At 48.1% G+C, this 25,140-nt stretch overlaps 1 protein-coding gene across 1 annotated transcript in view; it reads right to left on the reverse strand.

Moving 5' to 3' along the window:
* The window catches only part of LOC137307781 (eukaryotic translation initiation factor 4 gamma 3-like), a gene marked incomplete at its 3' end in the record, with an annotated part of 36,255 nt that extends 12,532 nt beyond the window's left edge, over positions 1 to 23,723 (reverse strand). Inside the window, exons 1-4 of the mRNA XM_067976912.1 lie at positions 23,639 to 23,723; positions 17,523 to 17,763; positions 8,552 to 8,685; positions 3,544 to 3,666 (exon numbers count right to left, since the gene is read on the reverse strand). Coding sequence (XP_067833013.1) covers positions 3,544 to 3,666; positions 8,552 to 8,685; positions 17,523 to 17,763; positions 23,639 to 23,701 — 561 coding nt within the window. The remainder of the gene's footprint in view (positions 1 to 3,543; positions 3,667 to 8,551; positions 8,686 to 17,522; positions 17,764 to 23,638) is intronic.
* Positions 23,724 to 25,140: the final 1,417 nt, after the last annotated feature.

A 25,140-nucleotide genomic window follows, 5' to 3' on the forward strand; every position in this document is an offset into this window, starting at 1 on the left:
TTATTCCTTGAATAACCTCAAACAAGTTCTAGAAATTACAATGGTCAATGCATTCTAACCAGACTTGCAGGAGGCAAATTCTACTCTTAAGAAGGGTGAGGGATAGAAAAACTAGCAGAGTCAAGTCATACGACTTGATAATTGCATATCTATTATAAATCAAAAACTGTAGCTACATTCCATTTTAATATGCATTGAAAATCAAAATATAAGCCGTCTTTATAGCATGTTTACATTAGATTAACCCACAATACCAATTACACCTGTACGTAGCTCTGTGATAGAGGATTTCAGTGTTAAAGTTTTAGCTAACGTTGGTATCAACGTAGTAACCCCTCAGCTGCTATTTTATATTGAGAATTAACGAGTCTGCAGGCAGTTCCACACCTTAACCACTGGGTGGCTATGCACCATCTGCAATATCAGCAGGGCTTTACTTAGTTTCTATGGATTAAATAAGTATTAATATTGATTTATTTAAATCTTGATGTTTCAATACTTAAAATGATTTTACATTAGGACCCAGGGTTGTAATCTCTCTGACCCAGCTGGTAAGTGCAAATGGTTTGTCCAACACTGCTGGTGGGATTGAGGGAACAAAAGGTGCTCAGTATAAGCCAGGTTCATGACTGCACCTAACATTGAGGCAGGAGCGACAGAGAACGTTGGGTGACTGCTTGGACTGGGGGAGCGTGGTTGCAAAGTTGATGAGAGATTCTCGGGGGGACGGGGTGGCGAGCTGACTATTGGGTGACCAATAACGTTCTTGAGGCAGCCATTGAGAGAAAATCGGGGGCAAGTAAAAAATAAACCAAAAATGGGCAGAAAGCATTCAGTGCGATTACAATTTAGCCTTTGAGATGAAAAGCAAGGGGCCAGGGAATTAGGCCTGAATGAGCAGTGTTGGGAAAACCATTGCAGTTAACAGGTGGGCCAGAGAGATTAAGATCCTGAGCCTTGATGTAAAATCATTTTAAGTAATGAGACACAAGATTTAAATAAATTGTATTAATACTTGCCAATCCAAAGAAAGTAAGAAAAAACCTGCTGATACTGCAGATGGTGCATAGCCACTGCTTGCAGCCTTGTAGGGCTATTTCCTTCCCTTTTACAGATAACCCAGAACATAGTTGTAGACCTTGTGGAATTTTACCATACCAGAAGGCAGGCTCTATTCTCTGAAGTATCAGCAAAGAGTACATTCAAGCAGCTATTTTACCAGTGCATTTAGAAATGGCAGATCCAAGCCAAAATGCCACATAAGATTAATAAAAAATCCTCTGCATACAACAGGAAGGAGAGTGTTGTCTTGTCTTCCAAATAGGCTTTGGTCCTGTTCACATAGTATGGCACAAATCTTCTCTCATCAATGTTCACTTCCAATTATAATAGTAACTTACAGTTTTAATATACACCTGAACACACATTTGGAAGAATTTAAAGGACTGCCCAATTATCATGCCAGATTAGATGGTTGATTGCCTACTCGTCTTTGGCAATGACCGATCCCCTATTCAAAATCAATGTTAGCTGACAAGAACGTGAAATTTCAATAAGAAGGTACATGAGTTTACAAAGGATCTGATTTAAATCCCAAGGAAAGGTTCCTGTAAAATGAATCAGGTTAAATATCTAGGTTTCTTTCATATAAGCAGATGCTCACAAGAGAAGTGTGCGTGTGAGAGTGAGAGCGAGAACCAGCAGTGACAGAATCCTGATAGAACTCTTGTTTACTGGACCCACAGTCTGAATGGATACCAAACAAATCCCTTGTATTTATGATTTTATGCCTAATTAGTAGATGGCTTCCTGTGAGCCATTAACATCTTCATAACACAAGGTAATGGGCATTTGGCTTTGAGCCCGTCTCTCTCCATAGTCAAGCTATTAAAAGAAAAGTCTGCTGGCTCCAGATGGACACACTGACCCTTTCTGGGGAGTGGAATTAGCTTTGTATTGTTTAGTGCCAGAATGGCAAAGAACCAAGATTTGAGGCCAGTAAGTAGTTACTAGAATCACCTTTGCATTCTACATTTCCACTTCTTGTAATACACTAGGAATTAGAGGAATACAACGGGAGCCTGCGTCCCCACAAAAGTGGGAGGTTGAACAACTATGGCTCCTTGAGTAATATTTATAGTTCTATGTTTACACACTGTTTTGTCTCTGTGCAACTCCAAGTCTGGGAAAGGTGCAGCCAATTTTGAGTGAAGCTCCAATTTGTGTCACGGGCTTAACCTGTCTGTGCAGATATGCCAACTAGTTGCACACCACAACCTGATAGTCTGCCAGAGTTTACAGTACTACTTGAAGTTCAAACCTGTTTAAATGTCCTGTAAATTTTGCTAAAATTTAGATTTCTTGGTTGCATGGACCCTACATGCAAATTCCTCAGTCTATCGGTAACATAAGTATTACCAATACAAAACTGCTAGCAAAGATTGGAATCTGAACCCTAAGCACATTTGACCCTTTAGACCCATTTTAATGCACGGGTCAAAGCCTGCTCTCTCTGTGCTACTTGGGACACTGGTTTAGATACAATTGGTCAAGAAGATTTAACTACATTCAGTATGACAAAGTGCTAGCTTCATCAAACTTCTATCTTGCGGATAATGTTGCATGGAGAACTGAGGCCCCTCAGAGTTAACACACCACCAGTACATTACCAAATACTTTTAGTAATAGTAGTAGTCGTAGGTCCAGGAAATAAAAAACGGAACTCCTAAGTTTTTTTTTGGGAACCCACAATAGAAGTAAAGCCTGTTGGAACATCCTCAATGTTGTCAGTGTGAAACAGACTGCGTGCTTCAGCTGTTAAAATGGCTTCAAATGGAGAGTTATCCAGTTGAGCTGAATCAGGACAAAAAGGGATATTGGAATGGCTGCGTAGCAGCCCAGGGAAGGCAGCTGCATTAGCTGTGGGAAGGTAGTGTTACATGGAGTTGTCCTATCCCCTCAGCAAAACTGATGTAATAGGACTATGTTTCTATGCTGAAAAGGGGTAGGTGGCAAAACTGCACCCATGATTTTGCACAGAGAGCATCTTTGCTCTCAGATGTGTCATTGTTGGGAGATGCAGAGATGAGGCAAGGCACTTCCACGCAAGGCCAAAATCAGAAGGAGTGTTACAACAGACTGCTCGCCATTGGCAGATGACTGGGAGTAGGTTACTCGTGTGCTCTCCTTCAGGAAACAGTATTCACTGTAGGTCACAACTTAGAAGTAAAAAGATTCAGCCTATATTCGAAGTAGCTGCTGCATTCATTTAAATATTTGTTCCTATTTTGTTTTCCTTGACCCAGTTACATCAGTGCATTGGTGTGGGGCAAAAACAACTGAAATCCCCAGGGTTTGTTGCAGTACAGATATGCTTGATTAGCTGCAGTTCCTTTACATTTGGCATCAGCATAAACCTTATGAATATATGTATATGTAAATGTTTATCTCAAACAAAATCATAGTGATAGTCAATGAAGACAACGCAATCCCAGCAAAGAGTGATTGAGAAACAGAACCTGCTTTAAGACAGACACCACTTACTGCTGCTGCTCGGCTACTTTGTGACTGCCTTCCAAAATCTGCATAGGACGGTGTGAAGTCTGGGCCCCGGGGCACCAGTCGTGAGGCGTCCAAAGGTCTTGTTATTAATTTGGTCTGGTTAATCTGAAAATAAAATATCTGTTATTGCACCAGGTTAAGGCATGATACATGATGGGCATATACAACAGATCCAAGCTAAACCAGGCTAATGTGTTGATGTCTCGACAACTTGAGGGGGTATACTTTCCTTTAATGGTTCAGTGGTGGGCAGAAAAAATTGTCCAGCAAAACCCTGATCCAATATTATGCAATGTTCAAGGAATAGCACAGGGAACATTATGCTAGAACCAAAACTTCATAATTTAAGAGAGTAAAAAGATATGGAAATATGAGTTATATAGTTGCTTTGCAAAAGCTACAATGCCACATAGGCAAATTTAATGGTAGCACTTCTCTAAATTTGTCTTACTGATGAAAAGTAGAGACAGGATTTACTCTTCAATAGAAGCTTTTTGCTCCACATTTCTCGTTTCTGCTCATTACCATGGAACTAATGAAAGCTAATTTTTACATAACTGCAATCTACTCTGCATCTTTTACCTCATTAGAATAATACAGGACATGAACAGATTCCAAATTTGGACAACTTTGTTTTTGATTTTATTCAGTATCTTTCAGGTACAAACAAAACTCTGACCCTAAAGCCTAAAAGCTTGACTTCAATTCAAATGTGGGTTATGTCAAAATGTTAACTAGTAAAACAAAATTGTTAATGGGGTCAAGAGAAGAACTCGATGACTGAGTGTACATATTGGTCCACGTATGGACGAAAACAGTGTGCATAACCTACAGTGGCTAGAAACTAGAAAACTAACTACAGCATTCAGGAGCACCCACCACTAAACACAAAAATAAATCAAAACATTTTCTTCAGTGATTTTGTTTCACCTTTCTCTTGCCCATTTCTGTTCTCCTCTTGAAGCATTTTCCTTAATTAATTTTTGAAATTAAATTTTTCTTCATTTGAAATTAAACCATCAATAAATTGCCATACTGTTGCTGTTATGACAGTGTTCAAAGAACTTGTTTACCTAACTAGACATAAACTCATGTGCTATGTGATTAGGTCCACTTGGTTGTTTAAACCTAGTATCACACCTAATATATTCTATTTCTGTGATTCTCAAACTCTACAGCACGTAAGCTGTCTGAGTTGGAGTGGCATTGGTGGACAAAGGAACACAACTTCACAGAGCTGAGTGAATGATGTGGTCCCATTTTGTTCAAAATCAACAGGAAATCCAATAGGCAGCCTACAGAATTGATCTGGGCAATCACCCCCACTCCATCACCATAATTAATTTTTAAATTCTGTTTTTTTTAAAAAACAGGAAGAACTGAGCACAATTACCAGGCTACCTCTAACTAAATTGTGAGTATATCAATTTCAGTCAGGTCTTGTGAAAAAAAATACGGGTGTGGTTTAGAATAAGCTGTGACTAGGTGATTAACTATTCTTTTTCATTTTCTTAACTTTCAACACATAATTTGGTCAGTTTAATTATAAATGTACTATATCAATTTATTCTATACTACATTAAATTTAGCTATAGTTTCCACCCTGCTTAATGACAGACTATTAATTTGCATGAAGGCTGAACTATGTTCAAAGAATGAGCAAGTCCATTGCCTAAAGCAGGTCATCTAACATTCCCAGACAGGGTAGTGGAGGCTAAAACTCTAATCAGTTACATGCTGTGATTGGGGGAGACTATAGGCTTTTTCTACATGTATGATTTTAAATGTGCCAAATGGTTTTCTTATCCATATATATCTTCCACTCTGCCCTCAGCCTTAGCTGCATGGATGTGGGTCATTCCCAGAGTAGCCAACAGCAGTGACAAGTGAATACATCAAATTGAGCCAAGATACTTGATTTCTCTCTCTATGTCTTTGCTGCATGATTATGGGTCATCCCCAGAGTTGCACTGATTCTCACAGTTAGTCTTTTTAGATATGTTCAGTTTAAAATCCTCCTCATTCTCAATATTCTTCTCTACGGAGAAGGAAGATACAAACAAACTGGTCATCAGTGGGAAAAAAAGACATTTGTAGGAAATGTATGGAAGAGATCTTTGGGAAACATTTTGGGCCAAAAGGAGTAGAGTGAGAGAAGCAGAAATGGAGGGGAACATTTTAGAGAAACAGAGTGGAGGAGAGCAAGAACAGTGGCAATCTTTGAATACCAGTAGCTTGTCAGACTATGAGAATATTTTGCTGGGGTCTGGTTCAAAAAAGCATGAGACTCCAGAGCTACTCCAATGTCTCGGCTGACAATGTCATACAGACCAGGAAGATCCAAGGCTCAATTCCTAGTCTATGCCATTAGCTGATTTCAGCCAGTTGATGGTAAGGGCTCTACAAACAAACACTTTCAACAACCCACATGGGAAGGGTGAGGGAAGGAGGAGAAAAACGTCAAGTTTTCTACTCTGATTACTATCCAGCGGCCCTGGCTGGAAGAGTGCTCATGTGTGAATATCAAGTGGAGACAGGATTTGGTTTGGTTGTGATAACTTGTGCAATCACAGTCTACTGACTCACCAGCTAGTCTCACACATAGAGCATGACTTATAGAACTGCAACCAAGCAAGAAATCAATGCCTTCAGCTGGGAGGTGGAAGAAAATTAGCAGAAAAAGAAAACATACAAATTTAGTTCTCTTGCTACCAATCAGCTGTACAAACTTAGATTTTCAATCTCAGTGAGATTTGCAATTGCTTTCCTCTTCTAACACCTAATCCTTAAATGAACTTTACAGAATTCATGCATCATATTTACTAGAATGATTCCAGGGATGAGGGACTTCAGTTACGTGGATAGACTGGAGAAGCTGGGGTTGTTTTCCTTGGAACAGAAAAGGTTGAGAGGAGATTTGATAGAGGTATTCAAAATCACGAGGCGTTTAGACAGAGTAGATAGAGAAACTGTTCCCATTGGCAGAAGGATCAAGAATCAGGGGACATAGATTTAAGGTGATTGGCAAAAGAACCAAAGGTGACATGAGGAAAAACTTTTTTACACAGCGAGTGGTTAGGATCAGGAATGCACTGCCTGAGGGGGTGGTGGAGGCAGATTCAATCATGGCCTTCAAAAGGGAACTGGATAAGTACTTGAAAGGAAAAAATTTGTAGGGCTACGGGGATAGGGCGGGGGAGTGGGACTCGTTGGATTGCTCTTGCATAGAGCCGGCGCGGAGTCGATGGGCCGAATGGCTCCTTCCGTGCTGTAACCTTTCTATGATTCTATGCCGCAAATGAATCCCAAAATTCATCCTTACACTTCAGTGGTAAATTGAGAAGTTCTAAATTCAGCAAATTTAAGTAAGCACAACCATTGTATCTTTCAAACCAAAAGTGAATCATGGCTATACTATAACTTCAAAAGGTTATTTTACAAGCCTCAAAAGTTCAAATATGCCGAGTACCAAGGGGTAGAGTTTTCACTTTGGGCGCAATCAGTAATTCGTCACAAATTGCGCCGGCGAGGTTACAGTCTTAGTTTCTGCTAAATGCAATTGCATAATCACAAATGTAAGATCTTCTATGAGCCAACGCAATCTGGCAACTTAACAGAGTGTAATTTTTTTAATATAAAATATTCATTAAAGTATTTAAGAGTGGTAACCTGGTGCAGTTTTATTAATGCAGCTGAAAATGGGTTTACTACAACAAATAAGCATTTTCAATAAAAGTGTCCAATCCTCCATGTGAGCAAACTGATTTTAAATCACAGAAAATGACTTAAAAAATCTACAGTGAACCATTTACTACTTTCATTGGTGTACACTAGTCAGTTTCTTAGTGAATTAAATATTTTTAAATGTGTAAAAACGTTTAAAACGTACCTACTAGTGCCCGTAAGCCTAAGAAAGCAAGCTTAATTTGAAGACCCTCCTCGAACGGCCACAAGCGGGAGCAATCGACGCAAACTCACCATCCTCGTTATTTCGATCAGGGGTTGCGGCCAAATTTGTGGGCAGTGCCAGCTTCAACAAAATCAACTTTGAACCAGCGCAAAAGATCGCGGAAACTTGAATTACGCTGGACGTAATTTACGCTCAGTGCAAATCAAAATTCCGCGATCTTTTGCACTGGTTCGGTCGGATTGTGCTGATAAAACCAACGCAATCAAGTGGAAACACGATCCCCAAATATTCAGTGATCAATTGGCCCATGTGATCTCCTGGACTGGTTTCGATCGCCTGAAAAGGTTGGGGGGGGGGGGGGGGGGGGGGGAGGGGTCCAGAGAGGAATTTTCCCGAGTATTTTTTCCCTTATTGGCCCTGGGGTATTTTCTGTTTTTTCCCCTCTCTCAGGAGATTACATGGCTGCAGGGGGTGGGAGAGAGAGAAGGGAGAGAGGAAGGGGGAGTAAGTGATTAGTCATGATGCTCTGGCCTAGGGCAGGCCCATCAATTTTGTATGTAACTGCAGGAGGGGAGGCACAAGAGAAAAATTCTAAAGCTACAGACAGGAACTCAGGACCACAACATGGTGAACACAAAACCAGAACAGAGCTTTGACGCAGTCTACCAATCTGAACAGATCAATGAATGCTTCTACGGTCCAAATTAGCTACACTCGCAGACCAAGAGAATTATCTAGATGTTGACCTGCATTATGGTGGGCTTCCACTATGGCTTCCAGACACATCCAAGCCAGTTCTCTAGATTCCCACATGGAGGAAGTAGATTCTAGACCCTTACTATGGGGACTTATTCTGGTTTAGACTTGAGAAGAAGCTGAGTGGAAAGGCAAGCAATTTTTTTTTGGAAGTATGTTGAATCTCGAGAAAGCTCACCCATTCTGGACAAAATCTAAGATTATTCATTGTGCTTTGGAGGAAACAAAGGCACTGGGAAAACTTTTTTTTTTGGCCAGGGTTCATATCAGTACTAGTTTGCACCAATGACTAGGCTTGCATAAACACTTAAGAAGTACTCTCACCTTGTCAAGAACAACATCGCTGATTGCTGGCAATCCATCTGGCTTCTGGGTACTGGCTGGTATGAACTGGAACCCAAGGAGAAATTCCCGGTCGTATCGTTTCTTGCCCTCTGGATTGAGCAATTTCCACTGCTCTGCAATGACACAAAATACAAATTCAAAACAAAAAAAACACAAACATGATTTTTCAATTAAGAGTGCATTTTGGCAGAAAGCTTTTCCTGTTGTGCAACCTCAGTTGTGTTAATAAGCCATGAATGTACGGATGAAGAATCAGGGAAAAGAGATCAGATCATGGCATCAGCTTTCTTGCCAAAGGGAAAAAAATAATATATTTGAAAGTATATGCCTTAAGAGTTTTGTTGTACACAAACCCTCGAATCTATATTGAAACTTGTTTTATCACAGAGAATCAAGCAACATACAAACAGCTGTGTTTCATAAATCCAAGAGCCACAGAATACGATTATGCCAAGTAAAATCAGAGTGCAGGCAGCAACTTCAGCATGTAAATAATCAGATGACTGCAGTGATATCATGGCATTATACTCTGGTGAAAATATTACCTAAAATATTAATATTTGTGGTTTGAAATTTAAAAATTTCAAATATACAATATCTGTAGTCAAAATATTTAGTGCATCGCAAATACTTGGGCTTTTCTGCCTAGAAAGATGGAGGAGGGGGGATTTTAAACCCCACGACGGGCGGGAGAGGGGTTAAATACTTAAAAATGGGAAACTCGACCCCAACCCGCCGCGAACACGCCTGCTTCCAGTTTAACCGGCGCAGGCGAGTAACCAACTGTAGAGAGGCGCATCCATCATTATAACGTGTTAATGAGGCTGCATGACTCAGATTTTACCAGCCATTTGGATTTAATGGCAGTGGCAGAGTTTCCCAGAGCTCGGGAAACCCAGCGGCAAAAGGGAGGCGAGAACTGCCGGATCCAGCAGGTAAGTGCTTTTCGCTTGTGAGCTAGGAGGAGCAGGAGTGCTTCACCCCAGCCCCTCAAGCTAACTTGCCGCGACCTTCCTCCCTCCCTGCGACCAGTCGATCACCCCCACTATCCGATGCCTACCACCGTCACCTCCCCCACCCCGCGATCTTCCTTCCTCCGTGAGATCGGTCGACACCCCAACCCCACCCCTCCCAGCGATCTTTCACCCCCGCGAACTGCTGACCCCCAACACCCCCCACAGTCCATGTCTTCTTCCCCCCTCTCCGATCTCTCCCTCCCTCCGGTCCCTGGTTTCAGCCTTCTACAGCAGGCCTTCCTGCCAAGCGGTCAGTCAGCCTCTCAATCTGGCCAGCTGCTGGGCAGGAAACGGAGAAAAAAAAATTCAAATAAGGTCCCGCCATGATATTCGGCAGGACCTCCGCGGTTCCTGTATCTCCCGGCCGCTGATAGTCGCCCCTGCTCCCTCCCCACCACCCCGTAAATATCAGGGCCATGGTGTGTGAGAGATGATATTAACAGGTATACAAGATAGTTAAAAGAATGGAAAAGGTAAATCCAGAATATTAACTGCGAGAGTGGGATAAAGGGACACAGGTTCAAACTATTAAAGGGCAAATTTAGGGACTGTTATCAGGAAAATCTTCACAAAATGTGATTGATACATGGATACAGCAGTGGAGGCGAAAACCCTGGAATAATTTAAGAAACGATCAAATGCTGCAATGGGGATGAATTAAGATGGGTTGAGTGGACTTCCTCGTAAGTAATTATCATGTGAACCGTAAAATGTTAAAAAAAATCACAACATATTGTTCTTAAAAAGTCGGTTCTCCTCTGTTATCTTAAAATGCATTAAAACATACCAAATCGGCACTGAAATATGCAGTTGGTTAAATAGCAAACCAGTTAAACCCACACCATCAAGATACTTACTGTAATGTTTCACGTATGTATACCATGCAACATGGGCACATGCCCCTTTCCTGACCCACTGCAGCATTAGGTCCCCAATTATTCAACCATTCAAATTGCACTTCACAATGATACTACTGGGAAATTCTTCCCATTGGGGCTTCTGCTTCAAAATAATCTTGAGTTTGGAACGTCCTGAGGTCATCAAAAGCGCCACAAAAGTGGTTTCTCCAAGTGTGAAACAATCTATTTAGATTTCAGCAAGGACGCTGAACATAAACCCAACAAAGCTACATGTAAGTTTGTGCATAAATCTTGAGTAGGCATTTCAATATTGGGGGGGGTCGGGCGGGCGCGGGAGAGGGGGGGGTCGGGCGGGCGCGGGAGGGGGGGGTCGGGCGGGCGCGGGAGGGGGGGGTCGGGCGGGCGCGGGAGGGGGGGGTCGGGCGGGCGCGGGAGGGGGGGGTCGGGCGGGCGCGGGAGGGGGGGGTCGGGCGGGCGCGGGAGGGGGGGGTCGGGCGGGCGCGGGAGGGGGGGGTCGGCGGGCGCGGGAGGGGGGGGTCGGCGGGCGCGGGAGAGGGGGGTCGGCGGGCGCGGGAGAGGGGGGTCGGCGGGCGCGGGAGAGGGGGGTCGGCGGGCGCGGGAGAGGGGGGTCGGCGGGCGCGGGAGAGGGGGGTCGGCGGGCGCGGGAGAGGGGGGTCGGCGGGCGCGGGAGAGGGGGGTCGGCGGGCGCGGGAGAGGGGGGTCGGCGGGCGCGGGAGAGGGGGGTCGGCGGGCGCGGGAGAGGGGGGTCGGCGGGCGCGGGAGAGGGGGGTCGGCGGGCGCGGGAGAGGGGGGTCGGCGGGCGCGGGAGAGGGGGGTCGGCGGGCGCGGGAGAGGGGGGTCGGCGGGCGCGGGAGAGGGGGGTCGGCGGGCGCGGGAGAGGGGGGTCGGCGGGCGCGGGAGAGGGGGGTCGGCGGGCGCGGGAGAGGGGGGTCGGCGGGCGCGGGAGAGGGGGGTCGGCGGGCGCGGGAGAAGGGGGTCGGCGGGCGCGGGAGAAGGGGGTCGGCGGGCGCGGGAGAAGGGGGTCGGCGGGCGCGGGAGAAGGGGGTCGGCGGGCGCGGGAGAAGGGGGTCGGCGGGCGCGGGAGAAGGGGGTCGGCGGGCGCGGGAGAAGGGGGTCGGCGGGCGCGGGAGAAGGGGGTCGGCGGGCGCGGGAGAAGGGGGTCGGCGGGCGCGGGAGAAGGGGGTCGGCGGGCGCGGGAGAAGGGGGTCGGCGGGCGCGGGAGAAGGGGGTCGGCGGGCGCGGGAGAAGGGGGTCGGCGGGCGCGGGAGAAGGGGGTCGGCGGGCGCGGGAGAAGGGGGTCGGCGGGCGCGGGAGAAGGGGGTCGGCGGGCGCGGGAGAAGGGGGTCGGCGGGCGCGGGAGAAGGGGGTCGGCGGGCGCGGGAGAAGGGGGTCGGCGGGCGCGGGAGAAGGGGGTCGGCGGGCGCGGGAGAAGGGGGTCGGCGGGCGCGGGAGAAGGGGGTCGGCGGGCGCGGGAGAAGGGGGTCGGCGGGCGCGGGAGAAGGGGGTCGGCGGGCGCGGGAGAAGGGGGTCGGCGGGCGCGGGAGAAGGGGGTCGGCGGGCGCGGGAGAAGGGGGTCGGCGGGCGCGGGAGAAGGGGGTCGGCGGGCGCGGGAGAAGGGGGTCGGCGGGCGCGGGAGAAGGGGGTCGGCGGGCGCGGGAGAAGGGGGTCGGCGGGCGCGGGAGAAGGGGGTCGGCGGGCGCGGGAGAAGGGGGTCGGCGGGCGCGGGAGAAGGGGGTCGGCGGGCGCGGGAGAAGGGGGTCGGCGGGCGCGGGAGAAGGGGGTCGGCGGGCGCGGGAGAAGGGGGTCGGCGGGCGCGGGAGAAGGGGGTCGGCGGGCGCGGGAGAAGGGGGTCGGCGGGCGCGGGAGAAGGGGGTCGGCGGGCGCGGGAGAAGGGGGTCGGCGGGCGCGGGAGAAGGGGGTCGGCGGGCGCGGGAGAAGGGGGTCGGCGGGCGCGGGAGAAGGGGGTCGGCGGGCGCGGGAGAAGGGGGTCGGCGGGCGCGGGAGAAGGGGGTCGGCGGGCGCGGGAGAAGGGGGTCGGCGGGCGCGGGAGAAGGGGGTCGGCGGGCGCGGGAGAAGGGGGTCGGCGGGCGCGGGAGAAGGGGGTCGGCGGGCGCGGGAGAAGGGGGTCGGCGGGCGCGGGAGAAGGGGGTCGGCGGGCGCGGGAGAAGGGGGTCGGCGGGCGCGGGAGAAGGGGGTCGGCGGGCGCGGGAGAAGGGGGTCGGCGGGCGCGGGAGAAGGGGGTCGGCGGGCGCGGGAGAAGGGGGTCGGCGGGCGCGGGAGAAGGGGGTCGGCGGGCGCGGGAGAAGGGGGTCGGCGGGCGCGGGAGAAGGGGGTCGGCGGGCGCGGGAGAAGGGGGTCGGCGGGCGCGGGAGAAGGGGGTCGGCGGGCGCGGGAGAAGGGGGTCGGCGGGCGCGGGAGAAGGGGGTCGGCGGGCGCGGGAGAAGGGGGTCGGCGGGCGAGCGCGGGAGAGGGAGGTCGGCGGGCGAGCGCGGGAGAGGGAGGTCGGCGGGCGAGCGCGGGAGAAGGGAGGTCGGCGGGCGAGCGCGGAGAGGAGAGGGGGTCGGCGGGCGAGCGCGGGAGAGGGAGAAGGGGGTCGGCGGGCGAGCGCGGGAGAGGGAGAAGGGGGTCGGCGGGCGAGCGCGGGAGAGGGAGAAGGGGGTCGGCGGGCGAGCGCGGGAGAGGGAGAAGGGGGTCGGCGGGCGAGCGCGGGAGAGGGAGAAGGGGGTCGGCGGGCGAGCGCGGGAGAGGGAGAAGGGGGTCGGCGGGCGAGCGCGGGAGAGGGAGAAGGGGGTCGGCGGGCGAGCGCGGGAGAGGGAGAAGGGGGTCGGCGGGCGAGCGCGGGAGAGGGAGAAGGGGGTCGGCGGGCGAGCGCGGGAGAGGGAGAAGGGGGTCGGCGGGCGAGAGCGCGGGAGAGGGAGAAGGGGGTCGGCGGGCGAGCGCGGGAGAGGGAGAAGGGGGTCGGCGGGCGAGCGCGGGAGAGGGAGAAGGGGGTCGGCGGGCGAGCGCGGGAGAGGGAGAAGGGGGTCGGCGGGCGAGCGCGGGAGAGGGAGAAGGGGGTCGGCGGGCGAGCGCGGGAGAGGGAGAAGGGGGTCGGCGGGCGAGCGCGGGAGAGGGAGAAGGGGGTCGGCGGGCGAGCGCGGGAGAGGGAGAAGGGGGTCGGCGGGCGAGCGCGGGAGAGGGAGAAGGGGGTCGGCGGGCGAGCGCGGGAGAGGGAGAAGGGGGTCGGCGGGCGAGCGCGGGAGAGGGAGAAGGGGGTCGGCGGGCGAGCGCGGGAGAGGGAGAAGGGGGTCGGCGGGCGAGCGCGGGAGAGGGAGAAGGGGGTCGGCGGGCGAGCGCGGGAGAGGGAGAAGGGGGTCGGCGGGCGAGCGCGGGAGAGGGAGAAGGGGGTCGGCGGGCGAGCGCGGGAGAGGGAGAAGGGGGTCGGCGGGCGAGCGCGGGAGAGGGAGAAGGGGGTCGGCGGGCGAGCGCGGGAGAGGGAGAAGGGGGTCGGCGGGCGAGCGCGGGAGAGGGAGAAGGGGGTCGGCGGGCGAGCGCGGGAGAGGGAGAAGGGGGTCGGCGGGCGAGCGCGGGAGAGGGAGAAGGGGGTCGGCGGGCGAGCGCGGGAGAGGGAGAAGGGGGTCGGCGGGCGAGCGCGGGAGAGGGAGAAGGGGGTCGGCGGGCGAGCGCGGGAGAGGGAGAAGGGGGTCGGCGGGCGAGCGCGGGAGAGGGAGAAGGGGGTCGGCGGGCGAGCGCGGGAGAGGGAGAAGGGGGTCGGCGGGCGAGCGCGGGAGAGGGAGAAGGGGGTCGGCGGGCGAGCGCGGGAGAGGGAGAAGGGGGTCGGCGGGCGAGCGCGGGAGAGGGAGAAGGGGGTCGGCGGGCGAGCGCGGGAGAGGGAGAAGGGGGTCGGCGGGCGAGCGCGGGAGAGGGAGAAGGGGGTCGGCGGGCGAGCGCGGGAGAGGGAGAAGGGGGTCGGCGGGCGAGCGCGGGAGAGGGAGAAGGGGGTCGGCGGGCGAGCGCGGGAGAGGGAGAAGGGGGTCGGCGGGCGAGCGCGGGAGAGGGAGAAGGGGGTCGGCGGGCGAGCGCGGGAGAGGGAGAAGGGGGTCGGCGGGCGAGCGCGGGAGAGGGAGAAGGGGGTCGGCGGGCGAGCGCGGGAGAGGGAGAAGGGGGTCGGCGGGCGAGCGCGGGAGAGGGAGAAGGGGGTCGGCGGGCGAGCGCGGGAGAGGGAGAAGGGGGTCGGCGGGCGAGCGCGGGAGAGGGAGAAGGGGGTCGGCGGGCGAGCGCGGGAGAGGGAGAAGGGGGTCGGCGGGCGAGCGCGGGAGAGGGAGAAGGGGGTCGGCGGGCGAGCGCGGGAGAGGGAGAAGGGGGTCGGCGGGCGAGCGCGGGAGAGGGAGAAGGGGGTCGGCGGGCGAGCGCGGGAGAGGGAGAAGGGGGTCGGCGGGCGAGCGCGGGAGAGGGAGAAGGGGGTCGGCGGGCGAGCGCGGGAGAGGGAGAAGGGGGTCGGCGGGCGAGCGCGGGAGAGGGAGAAGGGGGTCGGCGGGCGAGCGCGGGAGAGGGAGAAGGGGGTCGGCGGGCGAGCGCGGGAGAGGGAGAAGGGGGTCGGCGGGCGAGCGCGGGAGAGGGAGAAGGGGGTCGGCGGGCGAGCGCGGGAGAGGGAGAAGGGGGTCGGCGGGCGAGCGCGGGAGAGGGAGAAGGGGGTCGGCGGGCGAGCGCGGGAGAGGGAGAAGGGGGTCGGCGGGCGAGCGCGGGAGAGGGAGAAGGGGGTCGGCGGGCGAGCGCGGGAGAGGGAGAAGGGGGTCGGCGGGCGAGCGCGGGAGAGGGAGAAGGGGGTCGGCGGGCGAGCGCGGGAGAGGGAGAAGGGGGTCGGCGGGCGAGCGCGGGAGAGGGAGAAGGGGGTCGGCGGGCGAGCGCGGGAGAGGGAGAAGGGGGTCGGCGGGCGAGCGCGGGAGAGGGAGAAGGGGGTCGGCGGGCGAGCGCGGGAGAGGGAGAAGGGGGTCGGCGGGCGAGCGCGGGAGAGGGAGAAGGGGGTCGGCGGGCGAGCGCGGGAGAGGGAGAAGGGGGTCGGCGGGCGAGCGCGGGAGAGGGAGAAGGGGGTCGGCGGGCGAGCGCGGGAGAGGGAGAAGGGGGTCGGCGGGCGAGCGCGGGAGAGGGAGAAGGGGGTCGGCGGGCGAGCGCGGGAGAGGGAGAAGGGGGTCGGCGGGCGAGCGCGGGAGAGGGAGAAGGGGGTCGGCGGGCGAGCGCGAGAGAGGGAGAAGGGGGTCGGCGGGCGAGAGCGAGAAAGGGGTCGGCGGGCGAGAGCGAGAAAGGAGTCGGCGAGCAAGGGGCGGGGGGTCGGCGAACGAGACACACAGAATGCCTCCAGACCGCTATAGAAAATAAATCTGAGGTGTGAGAAACTTGAGAACTTTTAGGTCGGGGCCAGCCCCCAAAAAAATGAGAACCAATGACACAGTTAAACTCAACAGAATTCTGGAAATACATCAACTGCTAAAAATTAAACTAAGGTGTCATAAGAATAGTTTCAGTAAGGAACACTACAACCCACTATCGACATGGTACTATAGCTCAAAAATGTTGAGCAAGTTTATAAATAGGTTTAAGAAACTTGCAAAAATTTTTAAAACTCAGTACTTGGAATTGGTTTCCTTGCCATTTCATGTTCTAATATCAAAGAACAGTTTAGGAGAAACAATCCAAAATAAACTGAAGACTTCCTTCCAGGCCTTTTCCAAGTTAACTATGTTCACAAACAAATTCTTGGACTATTCACTGCAAAGATAATTAAGTAATAATGGCTTGGTGATTCGGAGCTGTACAATGTAGGTGAACACCTGTAATTCTCCCCAAGGTTGGCTCCCATCCCAGCCGAAGGAGACTCTTAATGGAAGCTGCGTTTCACCACAGGGCAGAGAGGTTTAAAAAATGACATTAAAGTACAGTGACATCCAGAAACTTACCTATGTACTGAAATGTACATATTTCATTTGGAAGTCATCCCAGGCCATTCTCATTCTCGTGGCTGGTCACACAGCAGCATTGGCAGAGGCCTGGGTTAGGTCACTAGCCCATGCTGTTGCCCAGGGAATGGCTCATGGCATGAAGAACTTGGGTTGGGCGAGAGTGGGGCAGGAAAGAGTGATCAACAAAAAGGAGATTTGATATAAAGAATGCCCTGTATTTCTGACAAATATAATGTCACATTTATGAAGGTCAACACTCCCAAGTTACATCCGGTTGGTGAAACTTTTAAGACCCAGGTTTTTGAATAATGAATTTAATAATGTTAACTCAATACTGTCGTACCAAAAGTTGGTGTGTGTAATGGTTAGTGTCAGATAGCTGGATTTTGCTTCCACTGTAATGTTAGAATATTACAGAGTATAATTAGTGGAATGGGCCTTATGGGAAGAGACCAGCACAGAACAGTGTGTTCACAAATTAATCTTTTAGAGGAAGCATTGAACAAATAGGTTTGTAAACCTTCGGGGAGCTTATGTTTACTGTAAGAAATTGAGCATTTCTACTATGATGTAATTTTATATTCTGATACTAAAGTGAGAAAACTCTAGTGTAAATTCAACATTTCGTATGTTAATTTGTAAAATATAATGCCACAATTTGAATTTTGTTTTAAATTTGAAAACTGCTCTCAGTATAAATTTAGACACATCATTGCTCAAGTCAAAAACAGCTCAGGCAGAGAAAATTTCTCGACAGAAATGGCCACAGCACATTTTGCAAATGCACTGCATGATCATGAAGTATATACATTACAAATTGCAGAGTTAGGAATTGGGTTAATTTTACTTAATGTTTCCTTTGTTAGGTACAATACCTCAGGAAAGCAACAACAGTTACAACTGATCTGCTTAGTCATGCTGGCAGGATTAATGGCTTAAAATAAAATCGCCGCAAGACCTCAAACATGCCCAACATGCAATCTCTCATCGCAAATTGTTTCAACCAGAGATTCCATTAACACCAGCTATTAAGCATATTCATGTTCTTCAACAAATTCAGCTGGTAACAAGCATCGACAGCATGTAATTTTCTACAGCAACTGGAAGCAGAATTTACCTTCCTTGAAGCCGCACACCAGACTGTCATCAGGGCTTTCTTTGGTGCTGGTCTCAGTGCTTTCACTTTCAGAAACAGTCTCTGAACCGTTCTGTTCAGGCTCCAGCTCCTGATCCCCATTTTCCTCCACGTCTGCATGTTTTTTGATGTCCAAGTCTTTATCCAGATTTGCGTCTGGAATTGTCCTATCTTGTTCAGATTCAGGCGCATTTTCAACTGTAAGTTCTTCTTCAACTTTAGGCTGAAGTAAAAGTGGACACGTTACACTCAAATGCTTTCCCCTCCCCAATAAAAGTTAAATCGTTTGATGAACACTGTTAAATGTTAACTAACCATAAATCATCATTCCAAAAAGCCATAATAATAAAGAAAAACATACGACAACAACTGTCCTATTATCAGCAGGCAAAACTATTGTAGCTCTTAGTGTTCCACAAGTCATTCAGGTTTAATTTACCACAGAGATCACAACCTTAAGATTTACTTAGCCAACAGAGCAACAGTGTTTAATATTACAACGTTAGTATCAACGTGTTCATGGTTTGCCTCCTCTTATCCCAGGGTACTGGGGCCAACTGGAGAGTCTATCCACAACCCAACCAGAGATCAGGTAACTCAGCACTTGAGTGCTTGGGACTGAGCCTGAAATGTGTATTTTTAAGTGACAACTAATTTACATCACACTGGGTGTCAATGGGGTTACACAGTTTTTTTAATAAACTGCTTCATGTAAAGATGACAAACTGGGTACTGTTAATTTATTCCTTTTGCACATAAATGTGATTAACATTGAAATTATAAATCTGGCCAGCTTCAATGTTATCACCTGTTACAATATTCAATTCAGCATTTTTAAAGCTTTGAATGACCAAAGTAGTAACAAACATTAGGATTTACTCAAACATCTGCACTGATCATATTAACAGCCTGTTTTTTCTATGCTCCCTTTCAGTAACAAGGGCTATAAGCTACAAACTATGTATTTTTATGCATTCTACAACCAGCCAGGTAAATATTTCAGTTTGTAAGTTATTATTTGTGCACATATTAAGCTTTCTTCCTATTCACTACTGTAATCCATTATGTACAATAGCTTTAGCTCAATCACTTTAAAAGACTCTTCTCAGTATTAAATGTGGCTCCCAAATCTTCACAAACTGAAAAAACATTCAGCAATATGCATATTTGAATTCTGCAGATGCATTAAAAAACTGAGGCATAAACTTAAACTTAATTGGCCTTGTAGGAAATTGAAGATTAATATCTGAACAAAAATATACACACACTGAAATTTGGGGATATCTATTTTCTCTGTGTTTCAAAGTGAAACACATCACTCCAAGCACTGGCTGCTTTACTGAATGGATTACAGTCTCGTGTTGTAGATTAAACAAATTTAACCAGCACAAAATAAGTCACCACATATTTATCACTTAGTTGATAGGATTATACACACCACTTAGCCTTATCAGAATCAGGGCTCTCAATATACCAGTTACTCATTCGGTAACAGTACTATTCTTTGCTATAAATCTCTAAACTAAAAGACAAGATATTTGTACACTTAAATAACTGAATCCTGTAATCAAAGCATTGTTTTCATTACACTGTGACAACTTTTGTAAAAAGAAAAACAAACTAGTAAATAAACTGTTCTTTCTGGTCTAGTTGGGAGCAAATTTTACATCGTATGCCTTCCAAATGCAGTTTCCCTTCCTGCATCCCCACTTTACAGGAACATTTTGAATGTTATGTTTATAAGTTATTGCTGGGGAACAAACTTTTAAAACTGGGAAATTAGAAAACAGCATTTTTTTTAATTCCCTAATATTAAATAGGGTTTGAATACCTTTACATTTTGAAACTTCTTTCCTTCAAAGCTAAGAGTAAAGGTTTTTATAAATATATTGAGAAAGAGAATGGTAAAGAGGAATGTAGGCCCATTAAAGACAGATGCAGGCAAGACTACAACGGAAAGTAAGAAAATGGCACAACTGTTGCATGAGTACTTCATATCCATTTTCTCAGTAGAGGAAGAGGACAAAATACCAGCGGTACAAGGGAACCTAAAAATAAGTCAAGGGAGTAACTTAGTGAATTTAATACAAGTTAGAAATGGTAATGGAGAAAATAACTGGATGTAAGGAACAAATCTCAAGGACCTGATGGTCTCCACTCCAGGGTATTAAAAGAAATTTGCAGATGCATTAGTCATAATTTTCCAAAGCTCTCTAGATTCAGGAATTGTGCCTTTGGATTGGAAAATTGCAAATACCACTTGTTATTTAAGAGAGGGAGGGAGAAACCAGGTAACTACAGGCCTGTCAATTTAACATCAGTTATGAAGAAGTCACTGGAATCTATCAGACAGATGACTGAGCAATTGGGACAGGTATCAGCTGGTCAAAGAGAACAAGCATGGATTTGTGAAAAGTAAGTCATGTCTGACTAATCTCGTTGAATTTTGAGGTCACCAGCATAGTGAATAGGGGAATGTCCATGGATGTTGTCTATATGGACCTCCAGAAAGCATAAGATTCCGCGCAAGAGATTAGCAAAAGTAAAAGCACACGGAATTGAAGGCAAGCTTATGACATGGGTTGGTAATTGGTACACAGAGAATAGGGATAAAGGGAATATACTCTCATTGGTGGGATGTGACTAGTGGTGCTGCCCAGGAATCTTTTCTAGGGCCTCAGCTTTTCACCATATATATTAATAACTTGGATGAAGGAATAGGGAGTTGTGGATCCAGGTTTGCAGATGACACTTAGTTAAGAGGCACAGTTGTATAGATGGGAGCAAGTTACAAAGGGACATAGACAGACTCTAAGTAAGTGGACAATGTGGAGAGAAATCAGAATATAGGAACAGGAGTAGGCCATTCAGCCCCTCAAACCTGTTCTGCCATTCAATGAGATCATGGCTGATCTGTATCCTAACTCCACCCACCCCCTTGGCTCCATATCCTTTAATACCTTATGCTAGCAAAAATCTACCGATCTCAGATTTAAAATTAATAATTGAGTTAGCATCTACTTCTTTTTGTGGGAAGAGTCCCACACTTCTACCACCATTTGCGTCAAGTGTTTCCTAACTTCTCTCCTGAATGGCCTGGCTCTGATTTTAAGGTTATGTCCCCTCGACCTAGACTCCACCACCAGCAGAAAAAGTTTCTCTCTATCAACCCTATCAATTGCTTTCAAAATCTTAAAAACCTCAATCAAATCATCCCTTAACCTTCTATATTCCATGGAATACAAGCCTAGTTTATGTAATCTCTCATAATTTAAGCCTTGGAACCCTGGTCCCATTCTGGTGAATCTGAGCTGCACTCCTTCCAAGGCCAGTATATCCTTCCTAAGGTGCGGTGCCCAGAACTGTACACAGTACTCCAGATGTGGTCTAACCAGGGCTTTGCATATCTGTAGCAAAACTTCCTCCCCTTTATATTCTAGCCCTCTAGTCAGAAAGGCTAACATTCCATTAGCCTGTTTGATTAGTTTTTGTACTTGACCACTACATTTTAGTGATTTGTGTACAGTGACCCCATAATCTCTTTGGACCTCTATTGTTCCTACCTTTTCACTGTTTAAAATTACTCAGATCTATCCTTTTTTGGTCCAAAATGGATGACCTCACACTTGCCTGCATTGAAATGTATCTGCCACAGTTTTGTCCACTCACTTTACCTATCAATGATGTGGAGATGCCGGTGATGGACTGGGGTTGACAATTGTAAACAATTTTACAACACCAAGTTATAGTCCAGCAATTTTATTTGAAATTCACAAGCTTTCGGAGGCTTCCTCCTTCCTCAGGTGAATGTGGATAATTTACCTATCAACGTCTTTGTAATTTTATGCTCCTGTCTACACTACTTACTATGGGGAAGCACGTATTTAAGGGGAAGCTCAATAAACAGATGAGGGAGAAAGGAATAGAAGGGTATGCTGATAGGGTTAGATGAAGGAAGGAGGGGGGCTCGTGTGGAGCATAAACACCAGCGTGGACCTGTTGCGCCAAATAGCCTGTTTCTGTGCTGTACACTATGTAATTTTACACTACTTACTTTGCCACCAATCTTTGTGTCATCGGTAAACTTGGATATATGGCTCCTAATGGTCAGAAGCTAGGAAATATGGAAGAGCAAAGGGATTTAGGTGTCCAGGTACACAATCACTCAAAGCTAGTGTACTGGTACAAAAAGTAACTGAAAAGGCTAATGGAATGTTGGCCATTACCTCAGGAGTGCTGGAATACAAAGGGGAGGAAGTAATGTTGCAGCTGTACAGAGCTCTGGTAAGACCCCATGTGGAGTACTGCGTTCAGTTCTGGGCACCGCACCTCAAGAAGGATATTTTGGCCTTTGAGAGGGTGCAGTGCAGATTCACTAGAACGATACCGGGACTAAGAGGGTTAAATTATGAAGACAGGTTGCATAAACTAGGCTTGCATTCCTTTGAAAATAGAAGATTAAGGGGTGATCTAATTCAAGTGTTTAGGATGATTAAAGGATTTGATAGGGTAGAGAGAGAGAAACTGTTTCCTCTGATGGGAGACTCCAGAACAAGGGGGCATAACCTTAAAATGTTCAAGGGTGATATCAGAAAGCACTTCTTCACACAAAGGGTAGTGGAAATCTGGAAATCTCTCCCAAAAAGCTGTTGAGGCTGGATCAATTGAAAATTTCAAAACTGAGATTGATAGATTTTTGTTAGGCAAGGGTATGAAGGGTTATGCAACCAAGGCGGGCAGATGGTGTTAAGATACAGATCAGCCATAATCTAATTAAATGGTGGAACAGACTCGAGGGGCTGAATGGCCTACTCCTGTTCCTATGTTGATACCAGGGCACAAAGGGTTAAATTATGAGGCAAGGTTGCATAAACTTCGTTTGCATTCCCTTGAGATTAGATGGTTGAGGGGTGATATAATTGAGATATTTAAAATGATTAAGGGATCATTTTATCCCTGCTGTTGGGATCCGATAAGGTAGATATTTCCTCTGGTGGTGGAATCTGGAACAAGAGGGCATAATTTTAAAATTAGATCCAGGCCATGTAGGAGTGAATTCACTAAGCACTTCTGCCACACAAAGGGTAGTGGAAATCTGGAACTGGCTTCCCCAAAAGGTTGTGAATGCTGGGTCAATTGAAATCTGCAAGACTGAGATCAATAGATTTTTGTTAGGTAAGGGCATCAAGGAATATGGAGCAAAGGCAGGTAAATGGAGTTGAGTTACAGATCAGCCATGATCTAACTGAATGACGGAACAGGCTCGAGGGGCTGAAGGGCCTACTCCTGTTCCTGTGTTTCAAAAAAAGGGGAAAATTTTATATAATAAAATCCCAATGTGGCAAATCAAAGATTTGATCCCAGATCTGTCTCTGCATAGAGTTCCAGCTCAAAATAAACATCACTTTTTTTTTAAATTTAGAAGCTAGATTTTAAAGAAAATTAATCTAACTTTCTTTTAAATTACCATTTTTAAAAATTCTCAAATTGCTAGGGAGGATTCAAATCTAGACCATTTATCTTGACAGGCAGTGTATGACAGGCTTGCTATGCATAATTAACACAAATAAATACATAACTTAAACTGTGCTAACAAGATAAATGGCAAATCAGCAGCTATATCTCCAAAGTTTTAAACAATGAGCACTAGTGGTACTGATAAAATCTCTCACCAATTATTAACATGCATCACAGGCAGCTTTGGTTGTGTAGTGGTTAGGTATACAGACACACTGCACCATAAAGTAAGATGACATGGGCTTCTCTCAGATAACCAGACATCGTGGCTGCTCAATTGCGACTGAGGCTATCTAGACAGGTGCAGAATGGAATGAAGGGAACCTGCTGGGTAACAACACCTCAGGTAATAATTAATACCCTTCTCCCACACCTCCCAGAGACTGATTCATAACAGCAGTGGAAGATTAATGGCAACAGATTGCAGGCCTACCCTTGGTCAGGAAATGGTTCACAATGTTTTAGAAAAAAGATGAATGTGCGTCCTACCCACGTGTTCATCCCAACATTTAAAGTTGCACTGAAAAATAAACCAACCTCTAATATAACACAAAGCAATGAGTGGATAAAATAACCCTTACCTCTTCACTGATCTCTAACAAATCCTCATCCGGTTTGTTCCACTCTTTTGGTTTCTTCTGCATCTTTGGTGCAGTAAGAGGTGTCTGGACTGTAATACAGGTTGAGGCCCATTACTCACTTGGTCCAGCTTCAAATGGCTGAAGTCACTGGAATTTATTATTTTACTATTCTCTTACATCAGGTTCAAAACTAAAATTACATTAATCCTTATACTTAAAACACATTATTCAGAAACCCTGGATATATAAAGTTTAAAAAAAAACAGCAAGGCTATTAGATATGTTAAATATAAGAAAAATCTAATGACTTAAGTACTGTATATTAGAATGCTAAGCAAAATGCCCTTATGAGCAAAGATGTCTGCTTGAGTATGTAAAACTGAGACTTTTAAACTTTGATGGGTCAGCAGATGATTTTCTTCAACAGATTCTATACAATGATTTGTTTGCATTTTTATAATTATATATATAGCTTTAGACTTATGCATATTAAAAATAAAAGGAATGTGACTTTTTGGCAGAACAAATGTGAGATGTACAAGTATCCTACTTGAATGCTCAAGAAAACATGCTCATACTTCCAAGTTTGATTTTGATTGAACAATATTGAGCAAAATACCCCCTTTGAACTCATACCTTGGTCCTGACTGGTCTGCATGCTGTACAAGTACCCAAGAGTGAAAGATTTTGTACTGAGTAATTCAGGTTGGCAAGATGTAACGAGTGGAGTGCCACAGGGATCGGTGCTGGGGCCTCAACTATTTACAATCTATACCAATGAGTCGGATGAAGGGACCAAATGTATGGTTGTTAAATTTGCTGATCTCACAAAGGTAGGTAGGAAATAAGTTGTGAAGAGGATATACGGAATCTGCAAAGGGATATGGATAGGTTAAGTGAGTGGGCAAAAATTTGGCAGATGGAGTATAATGTGGGAAAATGTGAACTATGGCAGGAGGAATAGAAAAGCAGTATATTATTTAAATGGAGAGAGATTGCAGAGGGACAGAGGGATCTGGATGTCCTAGTACATGAATCACAAAAAGTTAGTATGCAGGTACAGCAAGTGACTAGGAAGGCAAATGGAATGTTGTCATTTATTGCAAGGGGAATGGAATATAAAAGTAGAAATGTTTTGCTACAGTTGTACAGGCATTGGGTGAGACCACATCTGGAATACTGTGTGCAATTTTGGTCTCCTTGTTTAAGAAAGGACATAATTGCTTTAGAAACGGTTCAGGGAAGGTTCACTCGACTGATTCCTGTGATAAGGGGGTTATCTTATGAGGAAAGGTTGGACAAGTTGGGCCTGTATACATTGGAGTTTAGAAGAATGAGAGGGGATCTTACTGAAAAATATAAGATCCTGAAGGGACTTGAAGGGGTAGATGCTGAAAGGATGTTTCCCCTCGTGGGAGAGACTAGAACTCGGGGCCACAGTTTAAAAATAAGGGGTCTCCCATTTAAGGCAGAGATGAGGAGAAATTGTTTCTCAGAGGGTT

Source organism: Heptranchias perlo, unplaced genomic scaffold, assembly GCF_035084215.1.
Source record: "Heptranchias perlo isolate sHepPer1 unplaced genomic scaffold, sHepPer1.hap1 HAP1_SCAFFOLD_1106, whole genome shotgun sequence".
Lineage (NCBI taxonomy): Eukaryota > Metazoa > Chordata > Chondrichthyes > Hexanchiformes > Hexanchidae > Heptranchias > Heptranchias perlo.